Genomic DNA, 20,360 nt, shown 5'->3' with positions numbered 1-20,360 from the left:
ACCCAGAGGATACTTAGAGTAATCCCGGAAGTTGTGAGCTGCTTGAAACAAATGTTAATCAAATCCTGACCACTCCCAAGTGAATGGCGATCAGTAACTTTTCCCACATGCGTGGACTACAGCTCTAGTTTCATAATATGTACAAATGAATTTAATTTTCGGACTCAATTATATCATTTTTTTTTTTTGGAAAAGTTTAGATTCTAAAATCTCCATTACGTCTGGAGCCGGTGAATACGATGGTTGTGCCATAATATTTGTTGAAAAATTGATATTTGAAAAGGTCGACCCAAGGAGCACCAGGAGCTTTGGTGGTTCCTAAAACACTCAGGCTAAAAAGCCCATTGTATGTAAAGCTCTGGAAAGATGGTTGATAGTCAAAGAGGGAAGGAGAAAAGTATCAGAGAAAGAGATAGGAAAGAATAGAGACAAAGATAGTTAGTCCAGTGAGAATTTTCCGGATTTTTTGGCAAATCTGTAAATATCCTCCAGTTTTAGAGAACGAATATTACTCATTCCCATGGCATCGGAACACAAAACTCGTAGCCGTGCTCTAGCAAAGGCAGGAGACTCACAGAGAAAGTGCTCAGCGCTATCCGCCTCCTCCAAGCATGGCAGGAACACTGGGTCCTCAATGATTCCAATGGTGGTCATATGCTGACCCATGGGTTGTGTCCTGAAATGATACCGACCATCAACCGAATGTCTTTCCTTCTAAGTTTTAGTAGAAAGTGTGACAGTTTTCTGTTCTGACAAAATACTTTCCAATTCTGCAGCGTTCTACACCGGACCATCGTTCTTTATGTAGATTGCCTACATAATCGCTGATCCAATTAATGATTCCTGCGGAACTGAATCCGATTATTGGCTCTGTCCCCTGTGGGGGCACCGCTGATCCACGGTGGGCTAATTCGTCGGCGATTTCGTTTCTTTGAACACCGGAGTTTCCCGGAACCCATATAAGTACAAGCCTGTTTCGTCTTGCGACAGAATTCAACTTCTTCTTACATTCTTGAACAATCTTTGAGGTTTGCTTCGCGTTCTCCAGGGCCTCCAGTGCAGCCTGACTGTCACTGAAAACTCCAATCTGTTTCCCGCTCCATCTCGTCTCGATTATCCATTCTGCTACTTTCAGGATAGTAGAAACTTCTGTTTGGAAAACAGTTGCCATTTCCCCCATAGCATAGTGATGCTTATTACTATCATTTAAGTACCATCCAGCTCCAGATCTTAATTCATTCTTGGTCCATCCATTGGTAAAAAAAATATCCATCAAACCTCCCTGCATGCATTCTGGATTGCTCCATTGTTCACGCAATGGAAATCTGACATCAAATTTCCTTCTAAATGAAACTGTGGGTATCAGGTCGAGTTTATTTGCTAAAAACAGAGGATACTGCTCAGATAGCAACTTAAAGATTTCTCTTCGTCCAGAAGTTCCGTCTTCGGGCCTGAAACCATATTTATGGATTCTACACATTGGTTTTATTGCTTCCTGTTGTATCTTAAGATCCAGGGAGAGCAAATCAAGCATAGCATTTAGGGCATCACCAGAGGTTGGCACCCATAGCACCAGTGATGCATAAACATAAACTTCTTTGTAGCCTGTATAGTTCCGGGTTGTGGACTTAAGCGTAAATGATGATTGGTCTGATAAGTGCTGTGTATATCCATAGGACCACAGTAGGTTTCAGACCCTAGGTTTTACGAAAGGCTCTACGGCATTGCTGAAAAATCCTGAATGTGCGATTCACCTTCAGTGAAACGTGTGTCTCCCAAGTCAGCTTCTTATCCAAGATTACTCCTAGAAATTTAACTTCATCGGAAAGACCAAGTCTCACACCTTTCAGTGTTGGAAGACTGAGTCACTCCAATTTCCGTTTTCTCGTAAACAAGACTATGGTTGTTTTGTTCGGACTAACGGAAAGACCTTGTCTCATGCACCAGTCATCGATTTTATCAAGAATCCTCTGCACTTTCGTGCAAAGCCTCCTTAGGGATTTATCCGATGTTAGCGCACAGACATCGTCCGCATATGCTTGGACATGAAAACCGAGTTCCTGCATGTCCGCTAGTAGAGGGTCTACGTCGAAGCACGACAGCAGCTGAGAAAGAACACCCCCTTGGGGACATCTTGCCTGGCCCTGACTGTGATTTGTTCATCACCGCTCCCACCAGTGGTTAACAGCCTTTCAGAGAGCATGGAATATATCCATTTTACAATGGTTTGATTAACTCCGTGTCGTTCGGCATAAGAACATATCGAGCCAAAAGTGGCATTATCAAAAGACCCCTCAATGTCCACGAACACGCCCATTGTGTATTCGTTAGCTTCCAGCCTGGCTTCAATCTTGCTAACAAGATCGTGTAAGTCTGATTCACATGATTTTCCACTCTGATAGGCGTGTTGATTTCTACTAAGTGGACTTCCCAGCAATACCCCCACTCGAATATGTTTCTCCAGCACTCGTTCTAGACTTTTCAATACGAGTGATGTCAAACTGATTGGCCTAAAACTTTTTGCTAGGGAATAGTCATCTTTTCCTGGTTTTGGAATAAATACTACTCTTACGCGTCACCATTGGGATGGAGTATAACCAAGTGCAAGGCAGGCTCAATCAGCCTGTCTCCTCCTTTTTTAAGCATTGCTGGATATATTCCGTCATGTCCAGGGGACTTAAAATTCTCAAAGGAAGACAAGGAAAACCTTATCGATTCTTTTGTCACTATCCGACTAGCAATATACCAGCTGTTCCTAGAGGTTCCACCGTTGCTGCCGTTCTACTACCCGGAAAATGGGTTTCGAGTAGAGCATTAAACGTTTCCGATTTTGAAATGGTGCGTGAACCAATAGGTTTTCGAATGGAATCCAGCCTTACTGAGCAGTCTAGATGAAGGACCTTATAAAGTCTCGCTATTTCCCTCCTTTCTTCGACGTTACTCCAGAGATTTCTATAGGATTCAAGTTAGGCTTTCAGTACTCTTTTCTTATATTCTCTCTGGGTAAATCGATGATTGGCCCAGCCCTCTTCTGTTTGGGTTTTAAGGCCTTATTAAGAAGTTTTCCGTACACGAAGCTTCGGCAGTTCAGGGTTCCACCAAGGAACCGCTTTCGCCTGTCTACTTTGCCTGAGTGGGCACAGTTCTTCAAAGCATTTGATTAAAGTACCTTCTAATTTCCTAGTAGCATCTTCAATCATTTCTACTGATTTGAGTTTTTCCAGGTTTGGTAGTGGCTCTGTTACAAGCTCACCATACCTGTTCCAGTCCACATTTCGAGGATTCCTAGCGGAAGGTATTGATATTGTGTCAATTCCCAGTCGGAATTCGATAAGACGATGATCAGAAAGAGAGTCCTCTTCCAAAACTCGCCATCGGTTGATTTGATTTCCAACTGACCTATTGGTAAGTGTTAAATCAATCACCTCTTGTCTCCTTCCAGTCACAAAAGTTTGTTTGTTACCAGTGTTTTGAATGACCAGATCGGATGACAGGATAAAATCCAGTAACTTGAGACCTCTGGGGTTGCATTTTCTGCTTCCCCATACAATGTTCTGTGAATTTGCATCACAGCCCACTATTAGCCCCAGATTATTGGATTCTGCGTACTTGACCACTTCTCTTAGCTCCCTCGAAGGAGGTGGCTGTAAAGAGTCGTAGGGTAGGTAGGCCGAAACTATGATAGCTTCGACACTGTTCCCACTTTTCCAGTACTTTATTTTTGCAGCAACGATATCTCCGGAGTATAGCTCTTTTAACATCGTGTGTTCCATCAACCTCGGCATGATAATACATGCTCGACATAGCACCTAGACCACAGATTCCCTTGTGACATACCCATGGTTCTTGTATTAGTATTATGAGTGGGTTTGTTTGCAGTTTTGCATGCCTATATCACAGGAAAGTCGTATACGCTTTGCTATGCTGCAGATTTATCTGTCTAAATATTACTTCAGTCATGAGACTGAGTATATTTACGCTTTGTCCTCAACCTTATCCTGTACACGGAAATGGATTCGCCCCAGATGTAAGTGAGGACGGCACCCGTACTTCGACTTCAGCAGCTTGAGGGACGCTCGCTTGTACCAGCCTTTCTTTGCTACTCTCAACAAGAATGAACTTGCTGTTTTCACAGGCTGGAGTTTTTGCTATCTCCTTTTCCAGCCATTATCGTGAAAAAACATTGGGAAAGTGCACTTTTACAATGCCGTCCGCCGACGGCGCGTCTTTTGACTGACCGATAGCTTTCCAAAGATAGATGTCAAAATAGTCTTGTTGCCCTTTGGAGAATAGACCGTCTTGTTTGTCGGTATGTATCTCCACCGTCATTGCCTTTGCTGCCATTCTCGCGAATGATTCGCCAGACGTTGACGGGAGAGTGTCATTCGACATTTGAGGTCCCCTAGCCTTTGCCTTGTCAGGTAAAGGTTTATCTGCCTTGGATTGGGTCGAGGATGCAGGCATTTCCGAACTCTCTCGACTTTCCTCTTCTTTACCTTTCTTCTCTTCCCGTTTCGTTTCTGGAAGAGTGCAACGTTACAGAGGGATCCTCTGTTCTGCCACGCTTTCCCGTCTCTATTACAGGAGTCGAAGTTGACGGAGCTTGAGTATTTACCTTAGCTGATGCTTCGGCTTTCTTCGCCTTCTGTCTTCTTGGTTTGATCTGCCTTGCGGATAGACCAACACCTGCTTTCGTATCTCCAACAACTTAAGGCTTTTTACCGTTACTTACCCGATTCGCACCAGGTTTAACCGTTGTCAAAGACTCCATCTGAGTCTACTGAGAGATGGTCCGCCATCTCCACATCCTCGACAACTTGTTCAGTTGCTTCGGATCGTTTCGGCGACGGTGTATCGCTCACACTCACTCGGCTGTCCATTGGCATAGCCAATGTGCTATGTTTAACCACTGGTAGTTCGCTTCCTCCGGAACCCTGGATGTCAATTACGGTCATAGGGGGGTGTGGGGTTCGGGTCTGTACATCCGATGCCCGAGGCGTCGATTGCTCGACGGGAGGATTTCCTGAAAGCGGGTTACGTCGTGCAGAAACATCCATCGTTAACCTCCACATTGTAGAAAAATGCATTTTATACCTCCTGCCAGGTTGTCGGTACAGTACTCTCCACATAGTACTTACATGGCCATCAATTCCGCCGTTCCGCAGATGGGTGGATACCCAATTCCTATATGGAGCTGCCCTCTTAGTTCGTGGTAAGTTAATGTCCATAACATGGGGTTAAATCACGTTGATGGCCGGCCAGATCGGGGCAAATCTCCCACGATTTCTCTTCCCTCTGCAAAAGCCACTCGTAGACCCGTGTTTTTGATAAAGCACACTCGCCATAGGCTTTCTGCAACGTTTTCAACGATTCAGCGCACGAAATTCCGTTCAAAGCTCAAAATGTGAGACAAATTCTTTGTTCGATATTTTTATCCATAGTGAAAATCGCAGAGCACACCTGCGGTTGACTGATATAGTTAAATGCCAACAACAAGCTAATTGAGAGATCACGTTCAAACTCTGCGAAACTATAGAGGATAGTTGTATAATACCAACATTTCAGCAAAAAAAAATTAGGCATATGTATATAAAGGGTGGTTAAACTTCAAGGGTCGATGTTGCTTGTGAACCACACCTAAAAGTCAAGTTTTTTCTGCATTTCATTTGACATTTTCCTGTCTCAGATTTAGTCAAATTGAACCATGCAAAAATACACAAGCGAGAAACGCGTTAAAATTATTCAGGCTTATTAGGAAGACGGGCGTTCCAATCAAAATGCATATCGCACACTTCGCGATTTTTTCGGTCAATTTAATCGTCCAAATGTGCGTGCAATCGGGAAAATTGTGAAAAATTTTGAGCAAACTGGGTCTGTAGGAGATGTTAAAATACCTGTGCATGCTCGTACAGCTCGTACTGCAGAAAATATTGCTACTGTTCGCGATAGTGACGTTGAAGAGCCGTCCACCTCAATTCGTCGTCATGCCCAACAATTGCACCTCTCATGCTCGTCGTTGATGAACATTATGCTTAAAGACTTTCATTTACACGCTTACAAGGTGCAAAGCCTCATGACCATTTCAAGCGTCGTCAATGGTCAGAATGGTGGCAGGAAATGGCAACAGTGAATGACCAATTTTCGAAGAAAATCATCTTCAGTGGTGAGTCACATTTTCACCTCAGTGGATTCATCAATAAATAGAATTGTCGCATTTGGGCAAATGATAATCCAAGAATGATTGCCGAAAAACCAATTCACCCACAAAGAGAGACTGCTTGGTGCAGTTTATGGACCGGCGGCATCATTGGGCCGAATTTTTTCCAAAATGAGGACGGTCAGACAGTTACTGTGAATAGTGTTCGGTATCGTGAGATGATAACGAACTTTTTATGGCCCGAATTGGAACATGTGGATGTGGACGATATGTGGTTTCAACAGCACGGTGCCACTTGTCACACAGCTAACGAAACAATGGGTCTTTTGCGCGAAAAATTTGATGGTCGAATAATCTCACGTCGCGGCGATGTCAATTGGCCGCCAAGATCATGTAATTTGACACCGTTGGACTTCTTTCTTTGGTGTTCTTTGAAAAGAAAGGTGTACGTCGATAAGGCAGCAACAATTCAAGAGCTAACGGATGTGATAATTCGGCACATTAACGGCATAGAACCTCAATTATGCCTCAGCGTCATCGAAAATTTGGACCATCGGATGGAGATGTGCCGCCGAAGCCGCGGCAGCCATTCGGCCAATATTTTATTCTATACGTAATTGCGCCGTACCAGTATTATCATAATAAAAAGAAATGATAATCATTTTCTAAAAAAATTGTATCTGATTCAAAATCTACATCGGCGCTTGAAACTTAACCACCCTTTATAATGTACATAACAATTCCCGATATTTTTTTGACAGACGTACATAGGTATGTATGAATACATTCATGCAATCTTTTTGAAACATCTAATTTTATTGTTTTATGGAGTATTACACGAATGCATTATAAGTTATTTTGGAGCTATTACTTACCTGCGAGGTGTGTTCAAAAAGTATCCCAATTTTTGAATTTTTGCAGGTTACATATTTTTTTTGTGCCGATATGTTAGTACTCATGTCTCTCACTCATGCTGACGGTTCGGCCATTTTGAACATTCAGTTAATTGTTGACAGCTGCTTTGCTTGCACGTATTTCCGCTCGTCTCTAATTTTTACCTATTCAAAAAGATGGATCAAAGAACATGTAGCAAATTGTGTGTCAAAAACGAAATTAAGTGCGCGGATGCATTCCGAATGTTGACTGTGTCATACGGAGAAGCTACTTTGGACCAAAGCAACGTTTATCGGTGGTATAAAATGTTCTCAGAAGGCCGAGAAGATGTGAATGACGAAAAGCGTGCCAGACGCCCGAGCATTTCAACAACAGACGAAAAAATTGATGAAGTGAAGAAAATGGTATTGGCCAATCGTCGAATCACCGTTAGAGAAGTTGCTGAGGACCTAGACATATCGATTGGCTCGTGCCATTCGATTTTTTTCAACGATTTGAGCATGAGACGGGTCGCCGCAAAATTCGTACCAAAATTGCTCAATTTCGACCAAAAGCAGCATCGCATGAACATTGCTAAGAGATGTTGGGCTCTGTCCGCGACGACCCAAACTTGCTCCAGAGGGTCATAACTGGTGACGAATCGTGGGTTTATGGTTATGACGTGGAAACCAAAGCTCAATCATCTCAATGGAAGCTGCCGCTCAAACCAAGACCGAAAAAACCGCGCCAAGCTCGGTCGAATGTAAGAGTTTTGCTTTCCGTTTTCTTCGACTGCAGGGGCGTTGTGAATCATGAGTTCTTGCCACAGGGCAAAACGGTCAATAAGGAATATTGCTTGCTAGCTATGCGCAATTTGCGCAAAGCAATCCGTCAGAAACAGCCGAAATTGGAGAAGAACAAAAATTGGCTCTTGCATCATGATAACGCCCCTGTTCACACTTCGTTGCTCGGGCGCGACTGTTTGCCCAAAAAAAAACACCCCCAGATCTGGCCCTCTGTGAATTTTTCTTGTTCCCGAAACTTAAGAGGTCCATGAAAGGACGACGCTACGCTACGATTGACGAGATAAAGACGGCATCGAAGGAGGAGCCGAACAAGACAAAAAAATTAAATTTTGAAGTTCTTCGAAGATTTGAAAAAACGTTATTAATGAATGAATGAAAAATTTTTGAAAAAAACCCAAAAACTCGCGATACTTTTTGAACACACCTCGTATCTAACGAATATTTCGACTATTGAAGAAGTGCTATGAAAAATTTATCTATTACAAACTGATCTTTTAACATATTGTATTCGACTGGAAGAACTTTTCATTAACAGAAACGATGATGAAATGGGTATTATTTGAGCAAATTTAAAGACTTATCTAAGCATGTTAGAAAAGGGTATTTGTCGACTGAAAATATATCTACATATATGCAACATTTCTCCGGGATATGTAGAAATAGAAGTTTTTCCAATTTCTGGTCTAACTTAATGTCTTTTATATTTGTTTCCGTAACAGATTATGCAATTTTTCGCAATGGTTTCTGTTACGCCAAATGGCTTATAATTTTAATTATTAATTTAATTTTATATATTTAATTTAATTTTAATCATTATTATCATAATTTGTTAAATTCCATAATTTCTCGTAACGTTTCAATATTAAGCTTACTGTTTTCTAAAAATACTGTTGAATTTTCGTATATGAATTTAAAAATAGCACTATATATGTATAACCACCTATATTACATAAACGTAACAGAGCAATACATATTTACTCTAATTACATAAATTTGAACTTAATCCGTTAGGCTAAGACACTATAAAAACTTGAACTCAGAAATAAATAAATCACTTGTAAAGTTACCACCGAACGCGCTCGCATTTCATTTAACAGGCAATTGTATTCGCGCATTTCCCACGCAAAATAATTTCTTATCTTAAAAACGCTTAAGATTTTTTATGGCGCCCGAGCAGGGACAGTTGGATTATGATAAGCTGCTAGTTGGATTATGATAAGCTGCTAGTTGGATTATGATAAGCTGCCATTATGGCGTGAGTGTGAGGCAGCATTAAATAAACGCTACCAACATTTATCTGCCGATGAAGCCTCAACGTCGAGGCTCAAGCCGTCAAGCAGTCACAGCATTCAGAAACCCCACCTTCATGCGGGAAGGACAAAAGCTGCCTTAGTGACTTCAAATATAAAACAGCCGGTGTGTCCGCACTGTAAATCAAATGATCATAGTATACCCACGTGTCCCCCCTCATGAAAAATCTTAAGCGTTTTTAAGATAAGAAATTATTTTGCGTGGGAAATGCGCGAATACAATTGCCTGTTAAATGAAATGCGAGCGCGTTCGGTGGTAACTTTACAAGTGATTTATTTATTTCTGAGTTGAAGTTTTTATAGTGTCTTAGCCTAACGGATTAAGTTCAAATTTATGTAATTAGAGTAAATATGTATTGCTCTGTTACGTTTATGTAATATAGGTGTTTATACATATATAGTGCTATTTTTAAATTCATATACGAAAATTCAACAGTATTTTTAGAAAACAGTAAGCTTAATATTGAAACGTTACGAGAAATTATGGAATTTAACAAATTATGATAATAATGATTAAAATTAAATTAAATATATAAAATTAAATTAATAATTAAAATTATAAGCCATTTGGCGTAACACCGGCCACCTTGAAAGGCTCATGGTCCTTCAACGTCTGATGGCAGTACGGCGAGCTTGTGAACGGGGCGTTTAATTACGCCCGCTTTGGTTGCCACGTCTGCTACGCGGACTTTGCCGTCTTGCCCTGTTACGATTGCAGCGACGCGACCGAGCACCCATTGCTGCGGTGGTGTGTTGTCTTCCTGAACCAGGACGAGGTCGTTCAGCTCGAGGTTGCGCTTCGGATGCAACCACTTGCTCCTCTGTTGAAGACCCAACAGGTAGTTCCTGGACCACAGTCGCCAAAACTGTTGCTTGAGACAACAGACAAGTTGCCATCTGTCGCAGCAACGCATTGGGTCCATCGATACCCTGGGTGGTATAAAGGCGAAGGTGAATCCTTCGTCCGTTGCGTATTTCTGTACTTCCGGTTGTTGGGCCTCGAAAGCATCCCTCAGCTCGCGAAGCTTGCAATCGGCGCCGACGAAGTTGGTGGCGTTGTCGCTGTATATTTTCCGCGGCATTCCTCGGCGTCCAATGAACCTTTTTAGGGCGAAAATAAAACAATTAGAAGACAAGTCTGTTACTACTTCTAAATGTACTGCCTTTGAAGTGAAACAAACGAACACTGCGATATATGTTTTTACTGGGGGTCTACCACGTATTTTCAATGTAGTATATACGGGACCACAAAAATCTACTCCACATATTAGAAAGGGTCGTAGTGCACGAAGCCTATCGGCAGGCAAATTTCCCATTATTTGGGTTTGCAGCTTCGGCTTATAATGAAAGCAGTGTGTGCAGTTTCGAACGGTACGACTACAAGCTTCTCGAGCATTGACCAGCCAAATGCGGTCTCGGAGAAGCGCTACCAATGCCTTTGCTCCAGCATGGTGATTTCGAAAATGTAGGTACCGTAAGTATGTGGTAACGAAGTGCGAGTTCTTGCTTAAGAGCAGTGGGAACTTGGCATCATATGGGAGAGGCGCATTTAATAGGCGGCCTCCTACTCGGAGTAAATTAAACGACAGCGACAATTCCGAGTAGTTGTGCAAAAACGGATTAAGTTTTTGCAAACTTGAGGGTAGGGTGGTACCTTTGGTGAGTTTCATAATTTCTTCACCATATTCAACATGTTGAACCACCTGAATGACTTTGAGGAAACTTAATTTAATATCCTCAGCCGTCAGCATTTGTGTGAATGTCGCAGAAGGGTTTCTAATGCGTTTTATCCATCTTAATATGTAAGCGACAATACGAAGCAGTTTTTGATGAGAAGATACTCTTTTGGTGAGTTCCATAATTGGATGCGATTCATTTGCTTGAACAACTAAAACTGTTGCGTTCCGTTTCTTCTCTAATGCTTCGTCTCTTGGAGAGAGCTGGAAGTGGGTGTTTGTTGGCCGTAACGCAGGGTCTTCTAGGAGGAACTGTGGACCGCTAAACCAGATAGAATTATTCAATTCGTCCACGTTACAACCCCGAGACACTTGATCCGCGGGATTTTGCTTACTTGGCACATGTCGCCAAGTAGCTTTATCCGTCAACTCTTGGATTTCGGACACTCTGTTTGCAACAAAGGTCTGTAGTACAGATGGATGCGTTTTGATCCAATGCAAAACAATTTCGGAGTCTGTCCAGAAGTTTATATTTTCAATTGGCCGACTCAACATTGGCGCTATTCGTGACCATAATTTGGCCAGCAAGTGGGCTGCCGAGAGCTCTAGACGCGGAAGAAATTTAGTCTTCAGCGGAGCCACTCTAGACTTTGCAGTAAGCAGCGTACATTTCGTTCCACCAGCCGAATGGCTACGTATGTATATACAGTAGCCATACGCTCGTATTGAGGCGTCGGCAAAGCCATGAATTTGGCAGCTTGCACTCGACTCGGTATGTACAAACCGAGGAATGCTTATTGATGGTAGCTGCAGTAGATTGGCTTTGAAATTTTCCCAGCTGGTGTCGAGGTGCAATGGAATCAACTCATCCCAATCTAGTTTTTGCAGCCAAAGCTCTTGCAATAAGATTTTTGCTTTGGTAACTAGTGGGGCAAGTAAACCAAGAGGATCGAAAAGACGAGCCGAAACTGATAATATGTTTCGCTTAGTGGCTCGTAAACTGGTAAAGTTGTCATTTAAGACAAACCGAAACAAATCTTCCTTCGGCAACCAATGGATTCCAAGTGTTTTTGTAGAGTCTGTGTGATTGAAGTTTAAGGCCTTCTCAGAACTCTCACAATCGAAAAATGATGGGTGATTTGAAAACCACTTAGATAAATTGAATCCTGCCGAGTTTAATATTTTAACTACCTCACTTCTAATAAGATCTAGAGATTCAAAATTATCGGATCCTGTAAGCAGGTCGTCTACATAAAAATCTCTTTTTATTGCCTTTGAGCCGAGTGGATACATATGTGTATTGGCATCGCTGAGCATTTGTAAACACCGTGTAGCGAGAAATGGAGCAGGCGCAGTGCCGTATGGTACGGTGTTAAGTCGAAAGATTTGAAGTGGCTCAGATGGATGCCGTCTCCACACTACAAGCTAAAAGTTTTTGTCTTCTTCGTGCATGAGAATTTGGCGGTACATTTTAGTAATGTCCGGCGTAAATGCATATTTATGCAAACGAAAACGAAGAAGTGTTGAATACAGCTCTTCTTGAATGGTCGGCCCAACCATCAAGATTTCATTCAACGCAATTTGAGAAGAGGTACGACTTGATGCGTCGAAAACAACACGTAATTTAGTCGTCGTACTTTCAGGCCGAAGAACGCATTGATGCGGAATGAAGTAGTGTGGCTCACTCGGGATCTTATTATTTGTTGGGCTCATTTGACCCAATTCGATGTATTCATTCATGAAGTCCAGATACATTTGACGAAGTTCTGGATCTTTCAAGGTCTTTCTCTCCAGGGCCTGAAACCGCCGAGACGCGGTTTCATAGGAATTACCTAGTAACTTACGATCATCTTTGAAAGGCAGTCTTACTTGAAGCCTTCCTGAAGGCAAAACTTTAGTAGTTTTTACGAAAAATTTTTCACACTCTATTTGTTCAGGTGTGAATTTTGTCGAACTAGCCCCTGAAGGTATTTCTTCCATCGCCCAGAACCTTTGGACAATGGAATCTGTATTTGCTAGATCTTGCTCAGTATGGCATAATGTGCTACTGACTGTGGGAGGAGGACGTTTTTTGGTGGCGTATTTGCCAGACACAACTCAGCCTAAAAGTGTCTTTTGCAATGTTGGGTGATTGAGGCTGGCCTTGATCTGGCCTACAGCTAAAAGCTCGAAAAATGTTTCAGCACTTAACAAAAGATCTACCTTTTGAGCCTTATAAAATTCTGGGTCCGCTAAGCTAGTGTTTTTAGGAATTTTCCAGCCATTAATATTTACGTTACGATCTGGATGGCTGGCTGAAATGGATCGCATTATCCAAAACTGTGCCGAAAATTCATAATTATTGACCCGCGATTTTACAAACGTATTTAATTTCGTCCTTACTTTTTTGGTTGCATTTCCGATGCCGATAATATTTAAGGTCGTACTTTCGCGACGAATTCGTAATTTCTGCGCCAAATCCTCTGTCATGAAATTCACCTGAGATCCAGAATCCAGCAAGGCTCGTGCAGCAAGGTACTCTCCGGAGCTACCTTTTACGTTGACTACGGCTGTAGCCAACATAACCCGATCTGGCGTACTCGTCGTGTGCATGGCATGCGAGGTCGAAAGTTGTGGTGCAGTTGCAAAGGATACAGGGTACTGGTGCAGCAACGTGTGATGCGAACGGTTGCAAACACGACACCGATCCGCTTTGCACTTTGAAACTGAGTGCCCCTTTCGCAAACAATTTATGCATAAGGGGACTGATTTAGCAAACTCAAATCGCTGCTGAGCAGAGAGAGTTTTAAAAGTAGGACACGCGGGTATACTATGATCATTTGATTTACAGTGCGGACACACCGGCTGTTTTATATTTGAAGTCACTAAGGCAGCTTTTGTCCTTCCCGCATGAAGGTGGGGTTTCTGAATGCTGTGACTGCTTGACGGCTTGAGCCTCGACGTTGAGGCTTCATCGGCAGATAAATGTTGGTAGCGTTTATTTAATGCTGCCTCACACTCACGCCATAATGGCAGCTTATCATAATCCAACTGTTCCTCCCACTTTGACCGAGTAACGGTGTCAACTTTTGACATTACCAGATGAATTATGATAGCGTTGTGATGTTTTTCTCGTCACCTAACGACAGCAACGAGTCGTAAACAGCCAACACTGTATCAATCATTGTGCGCAATGAAAGCGCAGATGGCTTTGGGATAGTTGGCAGTTCAAAAAGTTTGGAAATTGTGTCGAAAAATATTAAACATTTATTGTCATAAACTTTTTTGAGACTAGCCAACGCCTTCGAATAATTTTCGTCCGACATTTGGAAGGCCTTTACCGTTCCCAAAGCTTCACCAGACAGACAGTTAACCAAGTGATTAAATTTCTCAATGTCTGGGATTGTAGGATCGTTGTGCACCAAACTCTCGAACAGACTCATAAAATTTTTAAATTCTGAATATTCCCCTTTAAATTTCGGTAGCGACATTTTCGGTAGTCGCGAGCTGTGAGGTGCAACAAAGGATGTTTCGGCTATTGACGATTTATTTCTCGCCAGAATAGATTTTATAACGGACTTAGTTTCCACTATTAGGTCCTCTAACTCCCCACGGGCTATGTCTTCCTCGTCGATTTCTTCAATTTTCGACTGACACTTCATAAGCTTATCGCTATGAGAGTTCAAAATGTCCAGTCGACACTCCAATTCAATTGGATCTAACGACATTGTTTTATCGAGGAGACCCGTTTTTATGCGCACTATACTATTTTTCGCAACAGTTCGCTGGCGCTTTAGTGATTTCAATTCCATAATCTCCTTACTTGGAAAGAGACTTGGAACTGCTGTCTTTGGCTTGCTCATTTTGAGTTAAATTATTTAAACTCCCGAAAAATTTGCTCAATGTCCACAGAAACGAAAAAATATCTGTGAGAGTTTGTGGCTGAAAAAACGAAAACGAAAAGATGGCTGAATAGCCTGCACAAATCTCAATCAGAAAAACGAAAAATAGTTGTTGGACAAGGCTGTGGTCAGGCCACGAAAGGATGAGCAAGCACAGTAGCACAACACTACGAAAATTGTTCAACAGATTTGCGAAAAATCGATTTTTGTTTGAATTATTTCCTTGTAAATAATCCGTATTTACGAAAAATTTTTTTAACTTTATAATAATTTTAATTTAATTGAACTTATTGTTCGAAAAAAAGGTATTCAATTTATTTAATTTTGTTTTTTAAATTTATTGACGATTTTGCATTTAAGGTCACACCCTTTATTATTAAATCCCAACGTACCCTTGTTTCACTTTCGCGGAGTTTTATATATTGTATATATGGTACATGTACACATATCGGAGTGTGTACATATATATGTATGTATATATATATGCAAGAAAGTGAAAGGGTGACGCAAAAAATTGAGAGTGTTTATCAACAACAACCACAACTTTCAATTTATTGCACTTGTTACCTGTATAGGCTTATTGCAAGCCTTGACTTTCCTTTTGCAAAGGATGCAGGTGCAGGTCATTCCTGGCGGCGACAGAATCAGCGGTAGGGATTACAGCGACAGCGGGCGATGACGGCAGCAGCAGTGACCAGAGTAGCAGCGACGGTTACAGCGATGAGAGCAGCGGCGAGTATGGCAGTAACTGCGAGAACTGTGACAGCGGACAGTGATAGCGATGAGGGCGACGAACTGCAAATAAGCAGCGGTGAATTCCACTGTTTTTGTTTTTTTTTTTTTTTTAAGAACCGAACTGAATTCTTAGCGGCATCCAATTACGGCACTTAGATAATTTTTATTTTTATATAATATGTTTTAGGGTTCCTTCACAGTTTCTTTTTTTTTTTGTAACGGTTTTTTTTTTAGAGTTTTAAAATTGCCTTATTTTTGGCCGAAAACACTTATGTACCACTGTGACCGTTTATATATATTATACATATAAGTATGTTTCAACTATGCACTATGTATTTTGGTTTACCATATTCTTTTTTTTGTTTTTTTTACCTAAGCACAAATGATAATTTGGCACGCCTTTTCACCGCCACTATTTAATTATTTATTGTTTTATGTTAATGTATTTCGTGCTTTTAATTTTATGTGTTGTATATTGGTTTAATATTATTATAATTTAAGAATTTTTTTTTTCACTGTGTCCCATTCCATAAACGGGACACTGTATTGCCGCTGATACCGCTTCTCTCCGTATGTATTCACAAATATACACTATGTATTGTACCTATGTACTTTTTATTGTTTTTAATTTAGTCACTGAACCTTTTTTAGTGAGGGTGGTTTTTATGTTTGTTTGTTTGTTTTTGTCACTCGACGCCAAAACGGACTTGCAAAAATATAAACGCGCAGGCAATTGTTGTTACTAATTAAAGCACTTATTGTTTTTATATGTTTATTGTTTTGTGTATTTGGAAATAATTTCCGATTATGTTCAGCAATTTATTTTTTTTAGCACAAACGGATCATTTATGTTTATTTTTATATTCTGTTTCACGCATCATGTCCCTGCTCGGGCGCCATGAAAAATCTTAAGCGTTTTTAAGATAAGAAATTATTTTGCGTGGGAAATGCGCGAATACAATTGCCTGTTAAATGAAATGCGAGCGCGTTCGGTGGTAACTTTACAAGTGATTTATTTATTTCTGAGTTCAAGTTTTTATAGTGTCTTAGCCTAACGGATTAAGTTCAAATTTATGTAATTAGAGTAAATATGTATTGCTCTGTTACGTTTATGTAATATAGGTGTTTATACATATATAGTGCTATTTTTAAATTCATATACGAAAATTCAACAGTATTTTTAGAAAACAGTAAGCTTAATATTGAAACGTTACGAGAAATTATGGAATTTAACAAATTATGATAATAATGATTAAAATTAAATTAAATATATAAAATTAAATTAATAATTAAAATTATAAGCCATTTGGCGTAACAGTTTCAATACTTTTGTAATATCCGGAAAGTAGTATTCGCCTATTAACTGTTTATAATATTTATGTATAGAGCGGTGCGCCCTATTCTGTTTGGTAATCGTGGCTTGAATTTGACCATATTTATTGGTTGAATCTGTTGCTAATTTTTATGTATGAATGAATTTTGTGCCTTGAAAATGAAATACAATCAGTGACTGGATTTTCCCCAAAGTTTAAAGAGTACAGCATATTCAGTTAACAATATTTGGTTCACTCCATTTATGGTTTTCCAAAGGGAAATTTTGCTATGAGCTGTCCTTCCACTGTATCTAGACTCTTCAACATTAAGAATATACTATCGAGCAATCTATTAAAGCCACAAGAGGTTGCCCTCAAGGTGGCGCACTTTCTCCTCTTTCGTGGACTCTAGTCATAGATGAACTTCTCCATAAACTGAATAACCTAGGATTCCACACTCAGGGTTACGCTGATGACCTAGTAGTTTATGTATTAGGCTGGCATGAGGAAACCATTTCGGATCGCATGCAGCAAGCCCTTACAATAATAAACAAATGGTGCACGGAAAAAGGGCTCTCCATCAACCCATCCAAAACAACACTTGTACCGTTTACTAGGAGAAGGAACATGAATCTCAAATGTCCGACCCTTAATGGAACAACACTTGAACTCTCGACAGAAGCGAACTATCTTGGCGTCAGTCTTGACAAAACGCTTACGTGGAGTTCCCATATTGAGAGAGTTACTTCAAAAGCCACAAGGGCATTCTTTGCCTGTACAAGGCTTTTTGGTAAGACATGGGCACTAAACCCTAGAATGACCTTCTGGACATTCACCACAGTTGTGAAACCCATAGTCACTTATGCATCCTTAGCATGGTGGCCCAAGGTCAAGCAAAGAAAGGCAGCAAACGAATTAAGCAAACTGCATCGCCTGGTATGTGTTGGTATTACAGGGGCTATGAAAACATGTCCCACGGATGCATTGGGTGTGCTCCTGAACATACCACCGCTTCCAATTCTAATTGAAAGGGAAGCTCGCTCGAGTGCCTTAAGATTAAAAAGTATATCTGAACTTAAAAGTGGGGATATGAAAGGACATTTAAAGATCTTAGAAGACTTCCTACATAGTACCATTGTTCATAGGGATGATATACTATCACCCAAACCAATACTCTTCAGGAACTTCCAAGTTATAATCAATGAACGAACAGACTGGAGAACTAACTCTATCACTTTCAAACCTGGCTCCCAGCTATGGTTTACTGATGGGTCCAAATTGGAAAATGGTAGAACAGGGGCAGGAATCAATGGGCCCAAATTCAAAAAATCGATTCCGATGGGATCCTACCCAACATTATTCCAGGCAGAAATACATGCCACTGAAATATGTGTGAGAGAATGCCTTAGCAGGAAAATGAGAGGTGCTCACATCTACATATTTTCAGATAGCCAAGTGGCTCTAAACGCCCTTCTATCAACAACTATCACCTCCAAATTGGTAAATGATTGCCTAAACCTTCTCAACACGTTAGGGAACCTCAACATAGTAACACTAGGCTTGATTCCGGGACATGAAGGACATGAGGGAAATGAAATGGCTGATGACCTTGCAAAACAAGGAGCAAATATGCAACTTGCTGGTCCTGAGCCTTTCTGTGGACTGACAAAAGGCCACATTAATGAATTCCTTAGGAAATGGGAAGAAAGAAAACTTGCCGCACACTGGCTAAACTGTGCCGGTCAGCGTCAAGCCAAACTATTCCTAAGTCCCAACAAAGGAATATCTGACAAACTTCTCTCACTAAACAGAGTAGATCTGTGTCTTTTAACCGGATACCTTACAGGTCACTGCAGCCTGAGGTACCATCTAAATAATATTGGCCTATCCGAGGCCAATGTCTGCCGCTTTTGCGAAATGGACATAGAAAGCTCAGAACATGTGCTTTGTGAATGTCCTGCGTTGGGCAGACAAAGACTTCACCACCTTGGTGGTATCGTAGTATCTCCATGCAATCTTTGGAACAACAAACCCAAAACTGTGCTAAAATTTCTAAAAAGCCTAAAACTCTAGGGTAACAAAATAGGCCTTTCACAATAGATCAGCTCTGGTCGCAGTGCGTGATGGCCTTCTAATAATAATAATAATACTGTCGAGATAAAGCGTCGGCTACTTTACAGGCTTATAAAAGTATTTTGGGTCATAAGAATTAATAAATGCTGTCCACTTCTTAATTTTTGAGCCTGTATTTTTTCCAGAAATAGCAAAGGTTGGTCGTTAGTGTTTATGTGAACATTTTGAATGGCCTAGAGATTATGTCGGAATTTTTTAAATGTCCAAACTATCACAAGGAGTTCACACTCATTGGTTGCATACTTCTTTCCAGTTTTCGAGATAACACGTGAAACTATTGTGATAAGCTTAACATTTTGCCAAAGGACAGCACCTAATGCGACGGAGGAAGCGTCAATTGTTAACTCGAATTCCTTTGCATCAGGATGCTATGGGAGTATATTCTCGGAAGTCAGAATGGACTTAAGTTTACGAAATGCTTCTCTCGCTTGATCACCGAGTCCGACTTTTACATTTCTAGGTCGCCTTGTATGGCCATTATTGCCCCTTAAGTATTTGCCCTTAAGTACTCAGTGGTACCAGGGGTCGCGAGTTGAGTACGGCCTCGACCTCGACGAGCAGCGTCTGCAGTTCTTCGGCGGTGAGCAGCGCGTTGCCGATTGCGCGCACGAGAAATTGTTTGGCGGACTTCACTGCCGCCTCCCATAACCCGCCGAAGTGCGGTGCCCTGGGTGGTATAAAGGCGAAGGTGAATCCTTCGTCCGTTGCGTATTTCTGTACTTCCGGTTGTTGGGCCTCGAAAGCATCCCTCAGCTCGCGAAGCTTGCAATCGGCGCCGACGAAGTTGGTGGCGTTGTCGCTGTATATTTTCCGCGGCATTCCTCGGCATCCAATGAACCTTTTTAGGTCGAAAATAAAATAATTAGAAGACAAGTCTGTTACTAGTTCTAAATGTACTGCCTTTGAAGTGAAACAAACGAACACTGCGATATATGTTTTTACTGGGGGTCTACCACGTATTTTCAATGTAGTATATACGGGACCACAAAAATCTACTCCACATATTAGAAAGGGTCGTAGTGCACGAAGCCTATCGGCAGGCAAATTTCCCATTATTTGGGTTTGCAGCTTCGGCTTATAATGAAAGCAGTGTGTGCAGTTTCGAACGGTACGACTACAAGCTTCTCGAGCATTGACCAGCCAAATGCGGTCTCGGAGAAGCGCTACCAATGCCTTTGCTCCAGCATGGTGATTTCGAAAATGTAGGTACCGTAAGTATGTGGTAACGAAGTGCGAGTTCTTGCTTAAGAGCAGTGGGAACTTGGCATCATATGGGAGAGGCGCATTTAATAGGCGGCCTCCTACTCGGAGTAAATTAAACGACAGCGACAATTCCGAGTAGTTGTGCAAAAACGGATTAAGTTTTTGCAAACTTGAGGGTAGGGTGGTACCTTTGGTGAGTTTCATAATTTCTTCACCATATTCAACATGTTGAACCACCTGAGGCATTTGTGTGAATGTCGCAGAAGGGTTTCT

General features: G+C 41.3%; 2 protein-coding genes across 2 annotated transcripts; both read right to left on the bottom strand.

Moving 5' to 3' along the window:
* Positions 1–13,908: 13,908 nt before the first annotated feature.
* LOC129250506 (uncharacterized) lies at positions 13,909–14,664 on the bottom strand. Its single transcript, XM_054890129.1, has one exon. The coding sequence runs from the start codon at positions 14,662–14,664 to the stop codon at positions 13,909–13,911; it is 756 nt and encodes a 251-aa protein (XP_054746104.1).
* A 4,721-nt stretch (positions 14,665–19,385) lies between these two features.
* Positions 19,386–19,703, bottom strand: LOC129250505 (uncharacterized). The gene has a single exon (XM_054890128.1). It carries the CDS (start codon positions 19,701–19,703, stop codon positions 19,386–19,388), a length of 318 nt encoding a protein of 105 aa, XP_054746103.1.
* Between the last annotated feature and the right edge of the window lie 657 nt (positions 19,704–20,360).

This window comes from Anastrepha obliqua, chromosome 6 (assembly GCF_027943255.1).
Source record: "Anastrepha obliqua isolate idAnaObli1 chromosome 6, idAnaObli1_1.0, whole genome shotgun sequence".
Lineage (NCBI taxonomy): Eukaryota > Metazoa > Arthropoda > Insecta > Diptera > Tephritidae > Anastrepha > Anastrepha obliqua.
Note: the sequence above shows the minus strand (reverse complement) of the source record. Positions and strands in the feature narration are given on the sequence as shown.